Source organism: Macrobrachium rosenbergii, chromosome 1, assembly GCF_040412425.1.
Source record: "Macrobrachium rosenbergii isolate ZJJX-2024 chromosome 1, ASM4041242v1, whole genome shotgun sequence".
Taxonomy (NCBI): Eukaryota; Metazoa; Arthropoda; class Malacostraca; order Decapoda; family Palaemonidae; genus Macrobrachium; species Macrobrachium rosenbergii.
This window is the reverse complement of record NC_089741.1, coordinates 33,918,382-33,942,581: the sequence shown is the minus strand read 5'-3', so window position 1 is coordinate 33,942,581 and position 24,200 is coordinate 33,918,382. Positions and strand designations below refer to the sequence as shown.

At 35.7% G+C, this 24,200-nt stretch overlaps 2 protein-coding genes across 2 annotated transcripts in view; one reads left to right on the top strand and one right to left on the bottom strand.

Moving 5' to 3' along the window:
- Positions 1 to 16,968, top strand: part of LOC136848714 (cell division cycle-associated protein 7-like) — a 42,817-nt gene extending 25,849 nt beyond the window's left edge. Inside the window, 8 exon segments of the mRNA XM_067121276.1 lie at positions 5,528 to 5,692; positions 10,493 to 10,587; positions 10,793 to 10,962; positions 12,064 to 12,173; positions 12,176 to 12,249; positions 12,594 to 12,844; positions 13,683 to 13,809; positions 14,965 to 16,968. Coding sequence (XP_066977377.1) covers positions 5,674 to 5,692; positions 10,493 to 10,587; positions 10,793 to 10,962; positions 12,064 to 12,173; positions 12,176 to 12,249; positions 12,594 to 12,844; positions 13,683 to 13,809; positions 14,965 to 15,114 — 996 coding nt within the window. The 5' untranslated portion in view covers positions 5,528 to 5,673 and the 3' untranslated portion in view covers positions 15,115 to 16,968.
- LOC136848768 (uncharacterized) lies at positions 117 to 5,534 on the bottom strand. The gene is made up of 3 exons (XM_067121400.1): positions 5,331 to 5,534; positions 3,942 to 4,067; positions 117 to 1,998 (listed from the first exon to the last, which is right to left on the bottom strand). The coding sequence occupies exons 1-3, from the start codon at positions 5,516 to 5,518 to the stop codon at positions 1,818 to 1,820; spliced, it is 495 nt and encodes a 164-aa protein (XP_066977501.1). The 5' UTR covers positions 5,519 to 5,534; the 3' UTR covers positions 117 to 1,817.
- Positions 16,969 to 24,200: the final 7,232 nt, after the last annotated feature.

The window sequence follows — 24,200 nt, the reverse complement described above, 5'->3', positions numbered from 1 at the left end:
AAACTTTACATTGCACCAATATATTAACCTTCCGTGGAAGGGCAAATCCTGCCATGGTCTATATGTAGGATTCAAGTGCTCCTACTTGAATAAAATAGGAAAATTAAAAACATCCATTTCATTATTGCTGTACAGCAAAGTTTGTTTATTAATAATGCATGCCAATGATCACAGACTTGTTCTTGACTTAGGTAGATATCAATGAATGGCTTTAGTATACAGTATTTCCAAAAAACACAAAACTACAACAACTGACAATGAAATATCTTTCCTTGTGCTATTCATCCAAGAAAAATATAGGAATTAAAATATGAAAAATACAGTATTTCCATAAAAACATAAATATAGGAAGTAAAACATGAAAAATACAGTATTTCCATAAAAACATCATAGAACAACAAATGAAAATATATTTTTACTTGGGGTATTTATCAAGTCAAAGAATAGGAATTAAAACATTAGTGAGACTGGGGTGCAATAATGAAAAATAAATTCATTCGCAATATCCACACTGAAATTTGTCCAATGGGGCGAAATCTGTGTGATGTCAAATCACAGCCTAGCCTATGTTGTTCTACAGAACCTAAACATTACTTAACAATATTATACACTGTCATCAGTACTGCAGATATACCGTACACAAAACCAGTCAATGACAGCTAGTAAAGCATATAGAGGGACATCCAAATAACTAATATCAGTAAGAATGGTTATATACAAAAAAGTATTTCCCAGTGGCAAACGACACTAGATTTTCCAAGTGGTTAAAAATAGGAGTATCCACTGACATAAAAAAAAAACCTCATCCATAATTAATTTGAGTACACAGATCACATCAAAATACAACTGCTTACACTTGTGAACATTTGACCTTTCATACGTGAAACAGTTACGTATTATTTATCTCCAATAACACCAAAAGCAAGTTATCCTTTAATATCATTACAAGCATACTGATTTGCTCCGTCAACGTGTGAAGAAATTTTCTTGACAAACATTCAACTATATCATAAACAATAACAAATTGAATGATTCAAATTACGTCACTGTTTCATTCCCCCTGGGGTCAGATCTTTCGAACAGGTGTTTGGCTAGCCCTATAAATTAAGATTTTTAACTTGGCTTGTTTATTAACAACAATATTAGCAATAGATGTTTTACCCGATGGACAGCCAAATCCCAGACGTCTGTTTACTATCATATTATACACTACCGCACTCTCAGATTACAATAAATCCATTGTCGCTGAACATGTGCAAGCAAGACCAGGTCGTATGGGCTTATCTCTCTGCTTTATAGAAATCTAGTCATCGTCTAATTATACAAAACATGAGATTTCATAATTATAGTACCAAGTCATATGGACTTATCTCTCAGCTTCATAGAAATCTACTCAAAGTCTACAATTATACAAAACATGAGATTTCATATTTACACTTCAGCTTCCCTGTTTTATATAAAGTAGCTACCTTATAAATCTATGCAAATGTTTATAAGAGCACAAAGTGCAATTTCATTTTTCAAGTACAAAATGTGTGCTGTAGACTAGTTGGAAGCACATTGCAGGCTATCAATTTTATGTCGACATTCACGGAGTAATCCACTTTGAAAGTCACAGAAGAATGGGACATGCTTTGAAAAAGCTACCTACATTCACTATACTATCTCAAATGTTTATCTAATACAGTGTATTTGATTACAAATCATACTTTTCATTGTGCAATGCTTAGTGAGAGTCCACTGAATCCTTACTAAAATATTAAAAAATATTCGACCATATGTACAAAGATCATCACTTCAAATTCACAAGGCTAATCTTACTCTTTGATTTTAACTTGAGAGTCTACATGAGCTACGTATCGTTTTCCAACGTACAGTATCCCTACTGCTCCCCCAATCCCCATCAGGAAACGGAGGGCTGGAGACCCAGGGGCTACAGTGCTGCCTAAGGCCCAGGCCAACATGGATCCAAGATTAAATATGGTACTTCCAAAGGCACTGGAAAGTAAGGAAAAAGGTTAGAACATTTACAATATTACCAAGCTTTAAAACATAAAAGTATCACTAAAAATAAGTAAACAAACCAATACTTTACCAATTACTTTTTTCCTGGGGTCTAGTTGAGCCCACAATCCAAACTACATTGCCTATGGCAAATGACACAGCCCCTGATGGGGAAGTTCCTCTCCAACTTGTTTATGGCTCCAGGTAGTTTTTCTGATGGACTCACACAGGTTCTACAAAATCAAAGACTTGCAATGCCGAGACGCTACTTATACCAGAGGTGAATACTTAGTTTTTTCCTGAAAGTCCTAGATAATTTGCAGCTATTGTCAAACTAGGTAAATTACCCATAGCAACTTGAATCCTGTCTCACCCTCCATGGCGATCATTTCAATAGAAAATGCAAACTGTAGTAGTGTCCAGATAACCTACTCTTCTTCCTATATCTGAGACATAAATAGGGAGTTTTAATGTTTCAGCATTAAATGAGCCTCAAGAGAACAATCACATCATGGACAGGACCAAACACTCATGGTAAAAAAACATGAACTGGGAGGTCTTTATCATCCTATCTGTTCCCATCCCCTCTACATTTCTTCTGCCTACATATCTCAGTACTCTTCTACTGTTCACACTTAATCTCAAAATTCTTTACCAGTCTTTCAAATCCTATCATGTGGGCTTATTTGAATAGATTCAATTCAATTCCTTGAATCTCTTCAATGAAAATATAGATGAACCTCGCGCTTTCAACAATTTTTTATGTTAAGCTTATTTCAACTTATCTTTGAGATCTTTTTATCCATATTTAAAAGTTCTGTTACTCTTATTCATCAATTATTTGGATCACAGCACTCATACTTGGGAAGCTGCAGATTCAGCCTTTCTCCTCACAAGGAATAAATCAAAGGCAACTGTCTGATTAACGACCCAACCCTGACTGATTCTTGGACCTATTTCTCTCCACATCACGGTGATTTTTCTCTGTCTTATTATACCTTCGTTCTGAAAAGCTCACACAGTCCATATTCCTCTAAGGCAGTTTTTAATGCCCATCAGGGGATCATTTCTTGTTGTCATTTTCGTTTAATTGTATTTTTCTATTCTTTCGGATTCTTGCCTATCATTACTTGAATATCATTATATCTCTTTATCCTTTTTATGTTCTCATCAAGAGTCAGCTACATAAGCATATTGGGTGGCATTTCACACTGGCTTTTGCAATTAAAAGAAAAAGGTGATAACTGGCTCATCTGGAGAGGTAAGATAAACACAAGGAATACTAGTTTTAACTGGCACAAACAAGATATACAACTTTTTTTGTGCTCTGTCAAGTAAATTACATTACAAGTTGAAAAAAAAAGCATTTAAAAGAATAACAATTAACCTTGACAAAAAAACTGTTAAACCAAAAGCTGGTTGATTCAATCTGGAAGTCACAAACACAAAAAATCATCCACAGCATAGTAAGAAACCTCAATTACAGAATATTTTTCATGACTGATGATACTGGATATAGGAAAGTTAAAAAATGTGGAAAAAACAGATGGAGGCTACAGAAGAATTTCACTAAAGAACTCTCAATACCTGTACAAACATATGCTCAACATCATTTTATGCCAGGAAAAGAATGCGAATCTGATCGATGAGACAGTGGCAGAACTCTTTCTAGCAAGACATATCTCACCTGTTATCTAATTACCACCTGGCTTGTTTTAGCAACTACCGCATTTGACTTCTAGTCCTTGTCATGCAGTTTCGTAAAAGTAAGAGGATTCATAATTTGTGCGAACAAATTAATAATGAGACATGGCTGAGCAATGACATACCTCTCAAGCAACTACTACTGACATGTACATCATTTGCATAACTATGGTATGTCCTGAAGCACTTTATACCAAGAACTGCAATGAAAATCAATCGTTTCCAACACTCACCAGAAGAGAATCCTTTCCTTTGGGGCTGCTTTTGCAAGATGAGGCCGGGAATACAAGTACAACGCCGTTCCAGTCAGTGAATTAACCAAGCAGGCATTCGTTAGCGATATGTACTGGGGTATCCCGCTGTAACATATCATAATTAATTACTATATAAATACAAAACAATTACTAATGACATGTGGATAACATTTCTTGCTACAAACAGGATAGATGGATGTATGGGATTTCAAGACACAGCCCCAGCACTAGGACTATAAGGACATTAGGTGAGGTGACAGGTAGGCTATGCAAACATGGAAATATTCTATAGTTGATTTTCTCATCTTACAATACAAAATGTATTATATAACACATGAAAATCATGGATGAAAAGTACATCACTTAATTACTGAACATATTGATGCCAAAGTGTTACACTCTATCTTGTAACCACCAATATTTTTCTGGGTGGAATCTGTTACTCCAAAGCAAAATAAATATAAATTAAAACATCCTTTTTCACACTAAAAATAATGATGTAAGACAGGAATTGTGCATAGTGTACATTTAAAACACAAAATAAACCTTGCTAGAGCCATGATGTGTGGTCTGCTTGTACTAATGATAGTGGACAGGATAAACACGATAAACGTTAGGTCAGGCTGCCAAGGTAAACATCATATTAGTTTGGACTTGTACGACTAGAGTTTCTCAACTTAAGTCTGGGTTTGGACAAGAGGGCTATGACTAAAGCAGATATAGAATAATGTATGACTTTGATTTTTGTATAAATAAGCCTTCTTTGTTAGTAAAACTTGGTGAGAACATTATGCACTTGTCAGAGCATTGTGCAACTTTTATTGCATTCTAGTACAGCCCTATTATTACTGATCTGGGTATGGGGCAGGTGGTCCTGCCCAGCCTAACCTATCGTAATGTAAACTGGTAAGCTATGACCTTGACTGGGGCCTAACATGTGTAATGTAAGGCAGGGGGTGAGCGTGGAACGACGGGAACAGGTTCCCCAGAAGAAAGAAACCTAACCTTTCCTAGAATGTCATGTCCTGACCTAACCAGACCTTACATTTCTAACCTCGCTTTGGGTGCCGTGCCCTGACCAGGGAAGGGGCGCCTCCCTCCTAAAGCAGCTTTAGAGCCTGATCCCCTCGTTCTGCAAACCACCCTAAGGCAGCAAGCATAGACCCTGATGAGGGTTCCGCAAGTGTATCCCCAAAATAATAGCCTTCTCCCGAAACTTGATATGGCCGTCGAGGCCTCGTCCAGGTCAGTCAGAATAAAAGCCTTGCCTAATTACTTATCACCCTAGCACATCACGACAGTACACTAGATCTACGCCTTTCACTTTTTAAATCATTTTGCCCCTAAACCTGCCACCTGAGAACTTACAAAAATCTAAAAATGGTGACGTCTTGGTACAGCTCCGGGGTGAGCATCTGACTCGCCAGCATTGTGTAGGAAATCGCCCCCTTCATGGGCATATAGTAGAACAGCAGGCTGCTTTTTGATACTGGCTGAAGTCCTGCCTTGACCAGCAGGTCATTGGCCTTCTCGATGTTTCCAAAATTAATGCCCATTTCTTCCAGGACGTTCTCTCCGACCTCTACAACAATGACAACAAGAAGAAGTCTCAGCCGACGACAAACCTCCTCTTCTTCTTCTCGGGGGACATGATGCGGAAAGCACACATTTTGAAAGTCATCTCCGTTGATGGGGTCCACACAAGGCTGTAATGTTGCTGTTTAGTGAAGGTACTAAAGAAGAAACATTAATATTTCAGACGTAAACAAACTCAATAAATTAACTCGGTAAGCAGTGCCGAAAGCGAACGTTAAATTAATAAAGTTTTTATGTGAATTGTCCTTGAATTACTTAGAGGTTCCAAGTGACATGCAACATTGTTAATAATCAAACGAGTTGTTAAATTTAATGAAAACAATGAACAAGAATGATTTCAATAGATGTTCGTAGTTTAGAATTAAATCACGGTGGGAACTACTCCGAAAAGGAATGAACACTGCTACTCTCTTTGGAGATCAAGTAGCTTTGGGATTTACAGTATACTAACAGAAAAGAATAGAACTCACTGATATACTGACTGTGCAAAAATAAGAAGAACCATTTGAATACTCTTTGTTCGAGTATCGAGAATTTTTCTGTTTTTTAAGGTTGCTTCGGTTATTTCATCGAATCCACTTTCGATAATATTGTTATTCATATGTCGAAATGTTCTCAGTTTATTTTTTTTTTTTTCACTGACCAACAATCCGCTTACGCCTTCATAAATTATAGATAACGCCGAGTTAACCAGCCCATTTTTTTTTTGTTACGGTTTATAGTTTTCTTAAACGTTTCGTTCATCCGGTTGATATCTGTTTTCGAACAGATGTGTTCATTACAGTCTTAAATATAATCTTTTTAGTCTCTGGGTCACATTATTGAATAGTGTAGATGCCGTGTGTTCAGCTGTCCTTTTTCCAATATCTTTGCTTCATCTAGGCCTCATTATTTCATGTCTGTCGCTCTTGTGTGTATCATATATTTTTACTCACTTCTTACTTTAACAGGAGAGCTGGCAAAGCTCATTAAGTATGGGCGTGACTCGTAGCGATTTAGTCAATACTAATTTCTAATGCAACAATTCTTGCAACAGAAAATGGAGTGATGTTTAACATACTCATTTCCATATGGGAATATATTTTTGTATTTATGAAAATCGCGTTTAATCTTTAATCATTTGTTCGCTTTTATGTATTGTTAATGTTTCTTCAGTTTCATTTGATGGGTTTTCAACAAATGCCTAATGCCTGTATTGTTGTTTTTAATCTTCAGTTAGATTTGCCATTGAAGGGTGTCTTTTGAAAGATAAATTGCTACCATTTAGTTATCACAAAATATAACTCAGGAATAGTACTTTTCCTAACTTATAATGACTATAATCATTTATGTTTTATCCCCAATGACTAAGTAAACACACACACACACACACACACATCTCTTCATGCTATATGGTAGAATATTCTCTCAAAATGTAAACAGTACAATGTCCAAATTCAACTTTTCATAAATGTAGAAGATATGTCTAAAGTATACCAAGATAATGGAGGAGTTACTTTTAAACCTAATTCTGATATGGTTATATCGATATATAACACAATGTATTTTTTATAATAACAAAACAACGGCAAGATAGTTCCTTTACAACTCTGTAACTTATTTTCGCGCCCGCTGATTGGTCCATCTCCTTTATTTACATTTTCCTGCAACGTGATTGGTTAATAGGTTGATGCTAAACACTTGCCACCCCATAGAATTCAGTCATTCATCCCCAAGAGCGGGAAAACTACGAATGAGCCAACGCTGCCATTTAACTATCCGGAAATATCAAGGGTCTTTTGGTGAAATTGTGAGTTAATATCATTTGATAAGTGCTTTTAAGTATTCCTCAGTGATTTAAGTGTTCGTATGGTTGTTTTAAGAGCCAGTGGTTCCTTTTGTTGGATTTGCTTGTCTAATAATGAGCATTCATTAGTGCTGTTTTCTAGTAATTGGTACCTTTGGCTTCGTAGCGTCCTCATGCCCGGCAAAGGCGGCCGTGGGCTTCCTAATTTTGTTGCAGACTAGGGTTAATTTTATGCATCCAGTCAGTTGCAGTTCTTCCTGTGCAATATATCAATTGCCTTATTTTAACTCTGTAAGTCAGGGTCGTAATTTTAGCCCAGCTTCATGGAGTAGTTGTCATTACAAGCTTACCCAATGGTCGAGTGTTTAATGTGTGCCAAGTGTAGTATGCAGCGATACATGGGCATCCAGTGTCCCTTTTAGGGATCCAAGGGGGCAAAGTCCCCCTGGCCAGGTCAGGGCACGACACCCTAAGTCAGGTTATGAAGGTGAGAGGCTTGGCCCATTTTCTTGGGCATTTCTCATGCTTACCCCTGTCTCCTTTGCATACGGTCTTTTTTGTGTATGACATTTGGGCTGGGGGACAGTTTTGTGAATGGGTTCAGCATACGTTTATAATCTATAGCTTCTAGTTAACATAGAGCAGCCCGGTTACATTTACTAAGTTTTCGTAGAATTGTGTAGCATATCTAGAGTATTGCACACCATGTCCACAGCCTTTGATAGACAACTTCAGGAATTATATATTTTAATGAATTGTCAGTGGCATTAGTGGGCCAATACACTTTGCCTGTGTGTGCTGGGTTTTTCATCAAAATTTTGAAGTGGACTTAGGTCCTAAAGGGGTAACCTAGGATAGTCTATTATTCTGAAAGTTCAGACTATTTAGTTAACTTGAATATTGAATGCAACTCATTTACCTTCTCATGATGGATTCCAAGTCAAAACAAGTTTTGTTAAAAAACACCAAATGAGCTTAGCATTGGCCAGTTGATAGGTTAACATTTGTTGCATCAGGTCATTGATGCTTGTTTGTTATATGAAGCCCCACAACCAGCTTGCTGTAGTCAAAATGCAGTGAAGGCCAGTTTGTGTCTGAGAGAAAGATTAGGTTAACCTATGACCAGGCTACATGTAGCATATTCACTAAGAACCATGAAAGATGATTGCAGGAAAATAATTGAAGGTAACTCAGGATATAATGAAGGGTTTTACAACATCAGACAGTGTTCCCAAGTGTACTTTTGTGTTTTTCAAGTATTAAAGCTTAATTTTCTATCAATCCTTATTAATCCATGATGTAAAGTACATAATATGCATACCATATAATTCAATAAATCCTTCTAGGTTGCTCGAATTGCTGTAGTGACCATTGTTAATTTTAGAGCGTTTTGATAGCTACAGGAACAAAGAGAGACTTGTTCTACTTTTTTCTGGTGAATAAAAGAAAAGATTAGAAAGGAAAATCAAATATCAGCATTCTGCTTCAGCAATAAACCTTAGTTTTTGAAAAAACTGGTAAACCTTCCATTGTGCTCTTTGATGAGTAATATATTAACTAGACTAATAATAAATTGTATTCGGTATTATAGCCTGTTTACCATTAATATTTCCCCTTCAGGGCAGTGACATACTTTTTTCTTAGAATGCCAGAAATTTTACAATAAATGTCACTACTCGTTGGTCAGAGACCACCAAATGGCTTTGGGAGTGGAGTTTGCTTCCCCTTACTGTGTTTTCAGGTTGCAAAACGGCAAAGAAACCGTGTGGATGTGTGAAAGAGTAGAAATGTTAGTCCACAGATTGTGTAGATCTACAACTGCCATTGGCAAGGTTAGAAAAAGAAGAAATGTTGGTCTTACTGCACAGTGTGAATTCAAAGGTCAGAGATAGCAAAAGATATGCAGTTAAGGTCCAAGAGAAATCTTCTGTTGTAAGTGCAAGAGAAAGCTTGCATTTTGGAATACGGTAATTTATTTATGTGGTTTACGTAATGCACATGCAAAGATGTAGGTAAGGTGCAGCTTTCTCGATGTGTTGACTAATGATTGCAGACTGAAGGCTTCTAAGTTAATAGTATGTTAAGTTTCTTTGGACTGAATATAGGCAGTATGTACTTGCTTGGGTTGTCATAGAATACAAGTTTTTCAGTGGATCAAAATTGATTTGCCATAATTGTTTGAGTATACAAAATAGAAATGGCGTCAGGAACATAACTTGTTCGTAAGTAGGGTGGTGTCTATTGATAGATCAGTGAAATTATTTGGTTCCATTCATTCTTTCAGAGTTTGCTTTAGTTCTCAATATATGGAAATAAAATGGGTCTGTGCACCTTTATTGAAGTACTGTACTTTATATTAATAAAAATATTTCTCAAATCATAACCTTTTATCAGTACTACAGTGTAGTGATAATGAATGTGAGATGATGATACTAATATAGAATTTATGTCATTAACAACCTGATTTGTCAACAGTCTGAAAGCAAATTTTAAATGGAAGATTGCCAAAATAGGCATGGCAGACCTAACCAGGCTCAGCGTGTGCCAATGGACTTTGCTTTTTAAATTATGGTAAATACAGTATACTTCGTAAAAAGAGGTTGATATAATGATTTAGGAAACATAGCACAAAACAAGGTGTTCCATAGTTTAGAAGCAAAAGTCATAGGATGCCTCAAACTGGTTTGCTAGAATGCATACTCTTATGTGTGTGTAACAAGGCTAAAACTTGATGACTCTTGAGAATGATGCTTAGTATAGTAACTTTAGAATGTACAGAGTTGCTCCCTGACAGCAAAAAAATAATGAAATCATGTTGGGCACTTTAAGAGCAGAATGGTGGATTGATTAAATCTCACAACTGTAATGCAGGACATGGGTACAGTTTCTGGCACTGTTATTTGGTAAATTCAGAAGTTTAGGGGAATTTCATCACAGAAACTGTTTGTACAAAATTTTGATTTTTTGCATTTATTGTACTACATCTGTTTTGATAATTATGCATTTTCTATTTTAAAAGAGTATTTTTATCAAATCTCTTTGTATATATTGAAAGGTACCTTTGTTTTCTCAAGCAATGCAGTACTTGCGTAGTTTTGGTAATGGAAATGTCATTGGATTTAAAGCCTACATTTGTTTCTCTTTCCAGAATTGACAAATATAACCTGCACAATGTTGCGAGCAAAGGACCTGAGCGACTATGAATTGCTTCGTGAAAAAAACATCAATGAGAGACAACAGTTGGTAAGTGCATAGTCCTGTATGCTGTACTATATTGTAATCGGTTTTCTTGTGTTTTGATTATGTAACAGTAGTACCAAGTTACATGTTACTGTGCATTGTGTTTTTCTGTGACAATTCTTTCCCTTTCTCTCTTGAGGTTGCTGAGTATCAATATTACCAGGCTACAGCGTTTTGAATATTTTATTTCCATTTTTTAAAATTTCAGATTGATGCCCTCATGAAAGACTTCAGCAATTTCAAATCATCTTTTTCAACCCCGAAATCTACACCCAGTGCATTAAAACCAAAGAGAATGTCAGAACCCACTAAATGGCCGGCTAGAAATGAGAGAAGAACTCGTCGCTTTCAGCCATACCACTCTCCACCTCGGACAAGGTGATGTTATTCTTAAAAGGAAGAAACTGAAGTAGTTTTTAGGCGTTATGGGATAAATCTTTTTAGATGCAGTACAAGACCAACTGAATAATAAAGTTTGTATTGAGAACTACTGATAAGCGTGAAGAGATTATTGCACTGAAACTATATAAAAAGCCTTTTCATGCTAAATGATCCAAGCCGTATTACTTTCTGGCTAGTGAAACGTTATGAATGTGACCTTGTAAGAACTGGTTACTGTATACTAGTAAAGTGAAAACTGGGGCTGATAGATAACAGCTGAATCCAGTTCTATGCTTCATTAAGTTGTCCATTGGTTTGCTTTTTGGCTATAACACTTGAATAGTTCAAGTGCTGTGTCCTAAAGTATAACACTTGAATAGTTCAAGCACTGTGTCCTAAAGTTTTTCCCTCAAAATTTTTCGTATTCAGATCTATTTTCAACTTTATCATTTATTGCCTCTCTTTGTAGTAAAAGAAAGTTGATAAGGCAACTGTAGATTTTGTCATTGTGATTGCAGCAACCATCATTCTGCTCTAGAAACTCCTCGTTTAATAGAAATTTAATGTGTTCTGCTGTAATGTCTGATTTCACCAATTTTCTGACTTCCTCCAGTGTGTTTTGTGGTGTAGATGCTTACGCATTGCATTGCATGTTCATTTATGATGCTTAGAGTATGTTACAAACTAGACTTTTCCTTCAAACAGGGTATAATGCAGTATGTTTGGTCAGTATAATGGTTGCATTATAATGACACTGCACATGTAGTCACAACAATGAATTAATTTTGAGATTTTTATTTTGAGTGATACATTTTCATTTTTGCATTTATTATTTTCAGCTTCTAGGATTCCTTTAGTGTGTGTGTATATTTTCATAACCATATGTGACTTAATTTCTGTGGGTAAGTTTTTGGTCATTTATATAGACTTCTTTAACTTATGGAGTGTGATTTTGCATTTTCTTTACTTTGTGTATTTTTGTGATGGAGCGCTTTCATCTTGTTTTATTTTCATGTAATGAATGGGAATCATTGAAAATCCTTTTGTGTATTTTGTACAGTTGTTGAAACTAATTGAGTGTTAATTGTTTTTCTTTAGGTCACGGAGAGGTAGTGTAAGTTCGTCAGTTGCCAGTTCACCATCTGATTGGCAGCAGTTAGATGATGATGAAGAGGAGGAGGCTCGACCAATTTTCCTCAAGTTTAGCTTTGAAAGCTCCACTCTGCCCTAAAAGACCACAGTGAAGGGGAAGATTCCGATGACGAAGTAACTTGCTACGTTGACGTAAGTTTGAGAAGTGTATGATTTTGTTTTATTCATGTGTATTTTGGATGGTTTGAACATTAGAATTAAGTAGCGGATTCCATTAATGTCTTTAGCCTGAAGACAGAAGTTTTTAATGCCAAGCAAGTATATTGTAACAGTTCTGAATTATCCCAAACCAGACTTATTGAAGTCCAACGTGGCGTACAGTATTTGCTGTATGTGTTTACCTTGATGTTTTAGTCTGCCCAGATGTTTTAAACAATAAAATAAAATATTCTAGTTTGGATTCATACAATGAAAGGTTAGCCATAACATAATGAGGCTCTTGAATAACATATTTTACTTACTCCAATGTGTTTCAGGATATGGACGTTCAGCGGATTAAAGAAGCCTCAAGAAATTTGTCTTCATCATTCACACTATCCCCTGTGAAGAGAATGAGTCTTGAGGGCACAAGTAGCCATGGCGCGAGGAAGAGAAAAGGCCAGTTTGATCCAAATGTTAATATAGTAATGCCCAAGGACATCACTGAGAGAGACCTTAGAAACATTGCCGAGGGATGTGGAATGAAAGTATACAACCAAAGCATTGGTACTACTTGTCATCAGTGCAGGTAAGATTCTCTCTCTCTCTGATCTCTCTCTCTCTCTCTCTCTCTCTCTCTCTCTCTCTCTCTCTCTCTCTCTCTCTCATCAGTGCAGGTAAGATTCTCTCTCTCTCTCTCTCTCTCTCTCTCTCTCTCTCTCTCTCTCTCTCTCTCTCTCTCTCTCTCAAAAAATAGTGTATCAAGTACTTTTATGTTACTGAGAGCTTTGAATTTTTATTTACAGTACCCTGCCTCCTACTGTATTTTGTCACTTGAGGAAGTGCAGTTGAGTTTAAGTATCTTGTTTGTTATATTGGTGAATAGTCAGGATGATTATTTTTACAGAAACTGATTTTGTGAACTGTATTTAATAAATGTTTCAAACCTTTATGTTTGGGTGGACTGGATTGGCTAGAAAATTTTTATGAAGAACTTTATTTTATATTACAGTATGTAGACTACCAGCAAGGCATCAGGTCTTATACACATGGGCAGGTCTAGTTTGGTCAAGCCCCTTGATTGTGGTTTGTCTAACCCTAATGAATAACAATTTTTTTTATCAGCAAGTACTTTTCATTAATAATAAGTGCGTTCTCTGTCATTCTTTAGACCTATCGTATGAACATAGAAGTTAGTTGGGCCCAGTGATTTGGTCAACTGCTAAAGTGTTGAGATTGTATGTGAAATATCAGATACAATTTAGAATAACTCGGCATTTGATTGGTCATGCAGTTTTAGGTAGCAGGCAGTCATGCAAATTTGTAGTAATGACAGTACAATACTGTACAATTTTCTTTGAAGTTGCAAATCGTTACCAGTATTTCCTTAAGTTTAAAAATTAAAGTAATTCCATTTAATTTTCCAGGCAAAAGACATTGGACACTAAAACTGTATGTAGGTCTGGGGAGTGCAGTGGTTCACGAGGAATGTTTTGTGGCCCCTGTCTGAAAAATCGCTATGGAGAAGATGTTATTGATGCTTTACTTGATCCAGTAAGTTTTTATGTTTGCTAGGAATATGTGCTCCAACTTGTATTTTTCTCACTCATTTATATATGCATTAGAGGCTTTCTATGTGGACTTGCTCAGAGTCCATCATAGGTCACTGTGCATGTTGTATATACCACTTGGAAATTGCAGACTTGAGACTGCCATTTTGACAAAATATGCTTGCAGAATAAGGCTGTTCCTTCCACCCTCAGTCTCCTCTGTTCCTCAGTGTAAATGGTAATAAAAGTTCTTTGTAGTAGCTGTGCAACACCTAACTGCATCACTTTCTGTCTATTCTCACCCTTTCTTTATAATATCTCTTCCCACCAAACCATATGACTTTTCCAACTTCTTTACCCAAATTTTCTCTTGATTGTGACATTAAACTAATGGATTTTATGTTTTGTATTTACCTTTCTCTATTTTAACTGAATCATTCAACTAGCTTCTGACTGCAATTTATTATGACCAGCGCAGAGAAGTTCATCGTCTGTGGTACTCACCTGGTAATGTTACAAAATATGACATGGATTGCGTTTGTAGTATGTTGACTCCAATGTTGAATTAAAATAACTTCTTCTATTATTAGCCAAGGAGAGTGAATACAAGTTTTCAGCCTTTCCTTTGCTGTTATTGCAAATACAACTAGCAGAACTTTGTCAAAAGTGAGATTGAGTGGTATCTCCCTCACTAGTTCATTAAGAAGTTTTTGTCATCGATAGAGTTTTGCTAACTAACAATCTTACCCCAGGTGTTACTCCTGCTTTTGTCTATATATTCTTGTTATATGTAATCTTTGGTCTGTAGGTGCTTCAGCTGTAGTGAAGATTTTGGATATTGTAGGGATACAACAAAATGTACATAAAAAATCATAGTTGGATTGTGGTTTTAATTAAAAAAAAACGTAAAAAATATTCCTTCAGGCAGAGCATCATGGATCAGCTTCCTGAATACTGTATAAATTAACAGTAGAACATTTTACAAGGAATACCGTAGGGATTTGTAGAATTTTAATTTACCTACATAGTAAATTTTCAAGAAGCTGTTTCATCAAATGAGATATAAATGTTTTCTTAATATCTACTGCTATTGAAAGATTTGAAATGTACGAGTTGAACGACAGTTTAATATATTTACTCTAATTTTCTCTTGTAACAGAAATGGATGTGTCCTCCTTGCCGTGGATTGTGCAACTGCTCAATATGCAGAAACAGAAGTGGTAAAAGTGCCACTGGAATTCTCATCAATATTGCAAGGGCAAGAGGCTTCAATAATGTGAAGGACTACTTAGAGAGTTTGCTGAAATGAAATACTGTAATGGAATTCAGAATATTGTGATATATAGTGCTATATGTTGAAATAGGTTACCTAAGTGTGTAGGATTTTATAGTTATTGCTCACATTTTGCTCCACAATTATTGCCAGTGGATAATAATAGTATCATCGAAGTTTTGTGTTGTCTGATTGATCAAGCAAGAGAAGCAGAGGGTCTTGCTAATCATCGTTATTATTTTAGTTATTTTGTGGTGCTAAAAAATAAGTCTCCCTTATACTGATAATTGTCACAAAAATGGTTAAGCATTCTTGTAATTTTCAGTTTCCAGTTTTACCCTTGGAGAATTTCATTTATAATGAAACCTTTCCTGCATAGTACATTGTAAAATTTTGTGGGACATACTGATACAGTATAAACTACCAAAGTTGAAAGCAAAGTACTATGCAATTATTTCTCCATGATATAAACCTGTTATCAAAACAGTATCTTCCATCTGCATAGACAGTATTGGACATATACTGTAAAATGTTTACAATGAGTGCAATTGGTTAGTTTTGTATTTACCAGCTAAAAAAGAACAGAATTTGGTAATTGGCAGGATAGTTTGAGAAAGCCCTTAAATTGGTAGTTATTGATGTGCCTATATTCCCTGTACGGGTTAGTGCCATCAGTGCACCTCGTGTGGTGCCCTGCAGGCATTACTTCAGGTTCTCTGCAGCATTCTTTCTTCCCCTTAGCTGCAACCCCTTTCATTCCTTTTACTGTACCTCCATTCATAACGCTTTCTTCCATCTTACTTTCCACCCTTTTATAACAATTGCTTCATAGTGCAACTGCGAGGTCTTCCTCCTGTTACACCTTTACTGCATAACCTTTCACTCTCAATTTCTGTTTCCACTGAATGACCTCATAGGTCCCAGCGCTTGGCCTTTGGCCCAAATTTTATATTCCATTCCATTCCATGTGCCTTTATTTTTGTAATACTGTACATAATATGATTAATATTTTGTAACTGTCACAGATCATGTAATCATTGAACTGGATAACAGATGTGAGACTTGAGTGTTAGTGGTTGCAACGTCAGCACCATCTCGTCATCTTTCGCCAGTACAAGTTTAATGTACAGTGAGTTCTGTCAGTTCTGCTCTATTCTGTGCTACTTATTTAATTTCAGGTCAAGGTCTTCATCTGCCCCCTCTTTCAGTGTTTTCATGGGCCTGCCTACAGGTCTTCATCCTGCCACATACATATTCAGTGCTTTTCTGCGAACTAGACTTAGTAGAAAAGTTGACTTTGCCATGAGCTAGGCTTGTCAAGCCCCACACGAATGAACTACGAGTTAGGATAGCTAAACTAGGGTAACTGAGATTTGTATGAAATGGTCAAGAAACATATGAGCTTGACTACTTAATTCCCCCAAAGAATCTGGGCCTTAGAAACACAATTCTGGTGTGTTTTCCAAGTAACATATATGACTGTGATGGAATCACCAGTGTGTGTTCATGTAACAACCATTTTTTGTAATTGCTTTAAATATTTTGAGCTGAAGAACCCCTAATAAGAAGATGGTATGTTAGTAATAGGTTAAGTAATTTTTCTTTTGTTCAAGTTTGCTTTAGTATTGGGTCATGTTATGTGTGAATTATTTTTAATGAATTACAGTTTACTACTTTTATTTGTGTTGGGATGACATTTCTTTTTATTCTGTTAATGATGTCCACATATGAGATACCAAGGTCAGTAACTAGTGCAAATGTAAGATGAGTGTCTTAAGCATTAAGCTGAATGTATTGGTTTTAAGCTTATATAGAAGAATGTTTATGCACGTACAGCATTGTATTGTAATTTTTTTTTTTACTTGGAAGATAAATTTTTGTATATAGTACTGTAATGTGGTTTCTGTGATTTTCCTCTATGATTCATTGATTGAATTATGTTTGTGATCATTTTATGTAAGGATAGCGTTATAGGTACAACTTATACTTTGCACCAGGGGCGGAGCCAGGCATTCTGAACATCTGGGCCTTATCCCTGAGGGGGGTGTCTGGGGACCTCCCCCCAAAAAATTTTGAATTTCTTGGGTGCAGTTTTCTGCATTCTAGTCCATTTTAGGGTGACCTGTTGGAGGACGTATTAACTATTGACTGCTAGAGATTTTTACGTAAACTGCATTGGCAAAATTGAGACTTATAAATGTGAGACTAACTTTCAGTAGATCCGAAGTAGGATTGCAGAGATGGATTGTGTGAGTTAACCAGTAAGTCTAGCATTCTTTTTTTTTTTATCCCTTGGATTTTCAAGATATGCCGTGGACTTCACCGTTTTAATTTAAGGCAACATTTTTTGGTAAAAAAAATTATCAGAATTAAAAAAACGGATTTCTGACATTTCAAACAACGCTGGGGATCTGTTTTGTGTTATTACTTGAACCAGACTGCAGTTCTGCCAGACGCCAATGTTTAGAACACTGGGTGCATAATGTATCTGTTGGCAGAATTCTATTTTTATAGTGGCACCTTAAAAGCATTTTAAAAAATAAGGGAAATGAAGGTTGCCATTGTAGGCTAAATGCCCAGTAATATGTTTTAATGTAATTTATAGGGAACATGGTGTCAGGGTTGTCATAATTTTTAAAAGCTTAAAAAGATCATGGGCTTTTGAAGTGAGATTCGGACTTCAGTCCCAAAAGCCATCCTCCCCCCCTCCCCCCCTCTGCTTTGCACTCAAAACTAAAAAATTTGTTGAAATCACAATGTAGTTGGCCTTATGCGTTTGGGAGTTGGTAATGAAGCCTACTGTACTAACATACCAACTCTATCAGTTTCATACCCATAACTGAATGGAACTGATGATATACTCAAGAAAATGAACTTATAATAAAAAGTTAGTTTCCAAATAAAACCATAAATAAAAAACGGACCTCACTTGAACTGCCAGTATAGAACCTTTGAAGGATATGTGGCCGTTTGAGCCTACAACAATTTTTTTTATATTGGAACACTGCTAACATGAAAACGAAATTTTTCGTTAAATTGAAATGTAGACTTAGTGGAAACGAAACCTGGATATTTCAGAAATAACCGGTAAACGTTAACTTTTAATAGCGCGCCGAATTTCTTCTGCGCATGCGTAATTCATGGTATACATTTTTGTATCCTTCCCGGGGATTGCAATACGCTCGCAAATCCTTTTTTGTATCTGGTGTCTTGTACTATGTGCTATTTCACATATTTGAGAGAAATACGATGTTTTTTTTTATTGTTTTCTGCTGCAGAAGAAGCAACGAAGTTACAAGAAAGTGTATTACTGTAATTACATGACTGGAAGACAGTGCAGTAATATGAAATTTTGTACAATTATTCAGAATCCCAGTTCAGAGGTAAGAGTAGTTTTAAGCTAATTTTCCCTCATTACTCATTTTCTGTTTACGTAGTGATTAGGTTAGCAGTCGTGTTGTGTTGAATAAGATATTTGTAAACCAATGCAAATCGTTTATACATCGGGAATTCCGTACATAAGTTAGGCGGGGGCGGCGACGTTTCCATTGTTGTGGTGTAGAATAGATAGGGAAATTAAATAGAAAAGAGAGAGAGAGAGAGAGAGATAGAAAGAGAAAAAGTTAGGAGAGAGAAGGAGAGAGAAATAAGAGTAAAGAGAGTGGCAAAGAACACAGTGATAACGGCCAAATGCTTTTGTGTCGTGTTATCAATACGCAAGATGTTTACATTGCAGTATATCGTGTTAAGCCATAAAAACAGTCGTAAAAATGGGAAATAATGGCCTCGCGATTGAAGCCAAGCAAAACATGAGTCAGCACAGTCTAAATGCTTACAACAGCTGGTTCTATAGTCCCGCCTTCTCCGGAAGGTGTTTTCGTGGAAGTTCCAGGAATTTGGGGTTGACCCAAGTGATATACTTCTTCAACCTCCAATCAATTATGTGTGGGAGGGTCTTTCCACACCCTCCTAAGATCACCTCCTATCAAGTCCTCTAAGGAGAGATTTGAATCACACCCACTACAGTCCTTCCAATCAGCTACTTGAAGGGGAGGCCTTGCTGATTAATCCTTCCAATAAGGCTAGAAGGAGGTGGAGATTTACAGATAGCAAGTTTCCTGAGGTTCAACGAGTGAGAGACCGACGAGGAGACCAGAGTCAGAACTGTGTCCTTCAAGGAGAGTACTTCTCCCAATCGCTTCCGTGTTCCCCATATAGACTGATTCAAGAGTGATTCGTTTCTATCATTGTAACTTGTTAATTTTGTACTGATCTTTATAATACTAAGTACTAATTAAAGTGAAGAAATTACCGATCTCGTCTCTATACGCCTTTCTGAGAGATATCAATATTTAAAAATAATAAATATACAAAGATAGCACATCATCCACGAAGCGATCTGAAGGACACCTTGAAAGAAACCAAGGTAAGAAGAGAAAGACTAAAATCTATGCAAACATATAACAAAGAACATAAAAAGGAACAATAAAACATTACAATTGGTGGCAGCTAAAGTGGATCCAGAAGGCGAGACGAAACAAACGAACATTAATGAAATTATCAGTGCAATTATTTAAGTTACAGTGAAACGAAATTCTTCAAATCGAACTTAGATTTTTTACGACGACGAACAAAATATATCAGAAGAAATAAAATTACTCTAGCGAATTGCAGCTTGCAACAAGAACGTCGAGTGTGAATAAAACAGTTTATTGCGTCCTGAAGCCAAAACATTTTGAACTGTTACCGTCAACAAATTGAGCAAGACGCCGACAGCGATAATAAGCCCAGTGTTAGCGACATTGCATCGAGTGATTGAAGAAAAACAACGTACAAACTTTCAACAAAGATTCCGAAAGCGGAAAACCACAGCGGAAAAAACAACGCAGACGTAGTGATCCGACAGCGAAACATTCACCGCCGAATGAACAACATTTAGCGATATCACGATATCAACAACACAACACAGTAAGGAATTTACTATCCACTCTCTCTTAATAAATAAGTGAAGATATATTTTTTTAGCATCTTGCTATAAGATTGAAAATTAAGAAAACTCTCTCTAGTGAATAAAATTCTTTTTGCATAAATACCAGCATTACTCTCTCAATGATAAATTAATTATTTAGTAAATAATTTAGATAGGGAATTAGCTATTTTTTACTCGGTTGGTGATGATTATTTGAGAAGTTATATATGTAATTTTGTGTACTTATTATAATGAATTTTAATGATATGATGCCCAATTTCATATAAGAATTTATTTTGAGTATTGAAAAAGGTTTTAATTGTGCACTTGAACTCAATAGAGAATTTAATTTTTTTTGTGTGACAATTTGACAAATTGTTTTTAATCTTGGTACAATATAACGAAAATATTTTTGATTGATGTACTCTGAGTGAAAATTTTTTTGTGTGTGGACATGCAACGAGTATTTGATGAATTACTGAACACTGTTAGACATTCACATTACGATTTAAGACCGTCGACAATTAGACGAAGTCGAATTTCAAGACTAAATTCCCACTCCGCTGTAGTGCAAGGAAATACTAACAATAATAACACAAATAACCAGAACCAAAATAGTGTTAATCATTCTAATACTACTAACAATAATAATAATAGTAACAATACTAATAATACTAATAATACTCGCACATTACAATTCTTTAATATGAACCAGGCGGCCGTCATAACAACCGCCACACGCTTCTGTGGACAGGTGGATGATTCCAATCCTGACAAAAGCAGACTCAGAAGCCTATACTGTAAATCATTGGCTAGCAGATGCAGATAGTCGTATAATTTCAGGGGAATAACAGATGAAAGAGCTAAGATAAATGAAGCCTTGTTGCTCGTCAGCTCAGAACATGGAGACGCACATAAAACTTTGAATTCCACAAGTTTTAGCAAACTTAATAACTATGTAGAATTTAAAGAAATTTGTTTATCACTCTGGGAACCAGTAAATCAGACTGACGGTTTATATAACCTAACTAGATTTCTAAACCCACAATATAAAACAATTGCTAATTTGTACGCAAGCGTGGAGAATGCAATAGAGAAAATAAGCGAAGATTTAGAGAAGACAGGTATTACTATAGGAGACAAGGATCAGTTTGGGGCTAGTGCCCAGAAATTAGTTGAGCTACGGCATGTATTAAATTACCTGTCATTTGGAACCATATATAATATTCTTGGAGAAGAGGAAAAGAAAGCTTTCAGAAAAATAAAACTTGATCCCAGAAAAACAAGCCTTCAAACATTGAAGACAATGAGAGAAGAAATCCAAAGGAAAGAGATAAATCTATCCAAGGAATTCGTAGGGAACAACAGAAGCACAAAATGAAAGGAAAGTCAGAAATAATAATCCTAATTTTAAACTGAATAATAAATTCTATGATAATTCCAGACAAGCAGGAAATAGACCAAATACCTTCCAAGGGAAATATGCCCAAAATACTAAAAGAAAATGGAATCCAGATCAAAGGGGAAGAAACAATCTAACAAAGAGTGGACCACACAAACCTTATAGATATGGTCAAAACTCAAACACAAACACTTCAACCCAAGTGAACTATTCCGCTCAAGGGGCGAGACCAAGACAGCCTGCGAAAACTGCGGGTATACAAATCATTTTACAAATGAGTGTAGAAAACCTAGAATCTGCACGGTTTGTAAGAAAATAGGACATTTAACAAAGAATTGCTGGTTTAAAACACAAGAAGGAAATAAAGAAATAGTTGAATTAAGTAGTAACCGCTCAGCATCAAATAAGTCTTCAAATCAATGACAATTTATCCCTACACAGAATACCACAAGGAAGTCCCTTCAAGAAGATAAATTAAGAGAAGAATTAGCAAATAGGAGAAGTGAAGGTTCATCCGCACTATCCATATTGCAGAGTAAAGAAGTAGTATTTTCCATGGATGAAGAAGAAATAATCAGAAAGGATTTACCTATCATTAAAATTCCAATACAGAATAAATTATGTACTGTCCTTATGGATTCAGGTAGTACTGTAAGCATAATAGATAAACACACATTAACAAGTTACTTAGGCGTTAAAGAAACGCTAATTCAGGGTCAAAGCAAGATAATAAAAGGAGTAGCGGGTAAACAGATAAAAAGTTTAGGCAATGTGAACTTAGAAATAGACCTTTCGTCACATAAAACTGTTGAAAGTTTTATAGTTCTAGAAGACAGGTTCTTTCCCACACACAGGTGTTGTTCTCATATAAATTAATGAAGAAATGTGGAATTATACTGAATTGCCGAGAAGGAAGGATTAACGTTACACAAGATAATAAAAAGAGCGTATGCTTTACGCTTGAAGAAGAAAAGTTTCACCCAAATCTGATCAATTTGTCTGAGACGACTTCAACAAGCGACAAAGACATACAGAAAATAACTTATCATCAAGAGAACAAATCAAATTAAAATGAATGGTAACGGAAAGGAGGAATTTCCAAAATTACAGACTAGAAAGATAAGATGTGCACATCCAGAAATTATACCCTCCAACAAAAGAAGTGACCAGAAATAAATAAAGGTGATCTCCAGTGTTCTGAATATGACAAGGAACAAGACATTTATGAGGATAATTATGCAGAGATAAATACAGAACATTATAGCAATGTAGTAATCAGCTATGATAATGAAGGAAATTAGTAAATGAGGTACTGTTGTTAAAGAAAATAAATAAAGTAGATATAAATGATATAATAGCAGTAACTGAAGAAACTAGTATAGATGCAGAACATTGTTACTTTGCAGAAACAAAAGATGAGGAAGTATGTTGTGTAAGCACTGCTGATGATAATAAAGTACAGTTAATACTAAAACAGACAGGTAATTTTGCATCCAAAGTGTTTAACAAAAATACATCTAAGGGGAAAAGAAGAGATAGGAGTTAAAGATGTTCTTTTTACTAAATGAAGAGTTACCAGAATTTGTCAGAATGGATAATTCTTTAGTCCACATGAAGGGTGATACTTGTGAAGTTTATGTCCAGAACTACTCAGATAACAAACTAACACTTTATGCAGGCATTATCTTTTGTAAAGGAATACCTATTAACAATCCATTACTAACATTAGAAGAAGAAGCATTTTTCTCTGTAACTGGTCAAACATCTGAATTAAGCAAAGAAGTGAATAAAACAGATTTTCCAGAAAACAAAGATAGATTAATTCAAGTATTAGAAAAATACAGAGATGTAATAGCAATAGAAGGAGATAAATTAGGTAGAACAAATGTCCTAAGGCATAAAATTGTATTAGATGATGGAACAAAACCATTCTTTATTCCTAATTACAGATTACCAATAAGCCAAAGACCCATAGTTGATAATTTGATAGAAGAAATGAAGAAAGATGGGGTAGTCATTCCTTCTAAATCTCCATATAATTCTCCATTACTACTTGTTCCAAAGAAAGATGGAAATTGGAGACTTGTGATAGACTATAGAAAGTTAAATTCCAACACCATCCCCGATAGAATGCCAATGCCAGTGATTCAAGATATGTTAGCTCAGTTAGGAGGTGCAAGGATATTTTCATCTTTAGATTTACTTAGTGGATACTGGCAAGTACCTTTAGACGAAGAGTCGAAACCATTCACAGCCTTCAGCACACACAAGGAACACTTGCAATTTGAAGTCATGCCATTTGGACTCACTTCGGCTCCTTTAACGTTTGTTAGATTAATGCTTCAAATATTAGGGGATATAGAAAATGTTGCAGTTTACTTAGATGATGTTATCATTTTTAGCAAAGATTTAGAAAGTCACCTCAAAACATTAGAAATAGTCTTGGAAAGATTAAGAAGAGCAGGATTAAAAATCAAATTAAAGAAATGTCAATTCTTAATGAAATCTTTGGAATACTTAGGACATGTAATTAGTGAAGATGGTCTGCGAATGCAAGCAGGCAAGATAAAAGCAATAGTTGAATATCCAGCTCCTACCAATTTGAAAGCATTGAGAAGATTCCTAGGAATGGTAGGCTACTATAGACCTTTTCATGAAAGGCTTTGCTACAATAGCCAAACCATTAACAGAATTAACAAAGAAAGATGTCAAATATGAATGGAATAAAGAACAAGAGACAGCTTTCCAAAC

Bases quoted from the DNA above. Each gene is read 5' to 3' on its own strand.
- LOC136848768 (XM_067121400.1), bottom strand. From the start codon at position 5,518: ATGGGCATTAATTTTGGAAACATCGAGAAGGCCAATGACCTGCTGGTC. The intron at 4,068-5,330 runs GTAAGTTCTCAG...GATATGTTACAG, and splicing joins GTCACCATTTTTAGATTTTT to CGGGATACCCCAGTACATAT. The intron at 1,999-3,941 runs GTGAGTGTTGGA...CTTACTTTCCAG, and splicing joins AAGGAAAGGATTCTCTTCTG to TGCCTTTGGAAGTACCATAT.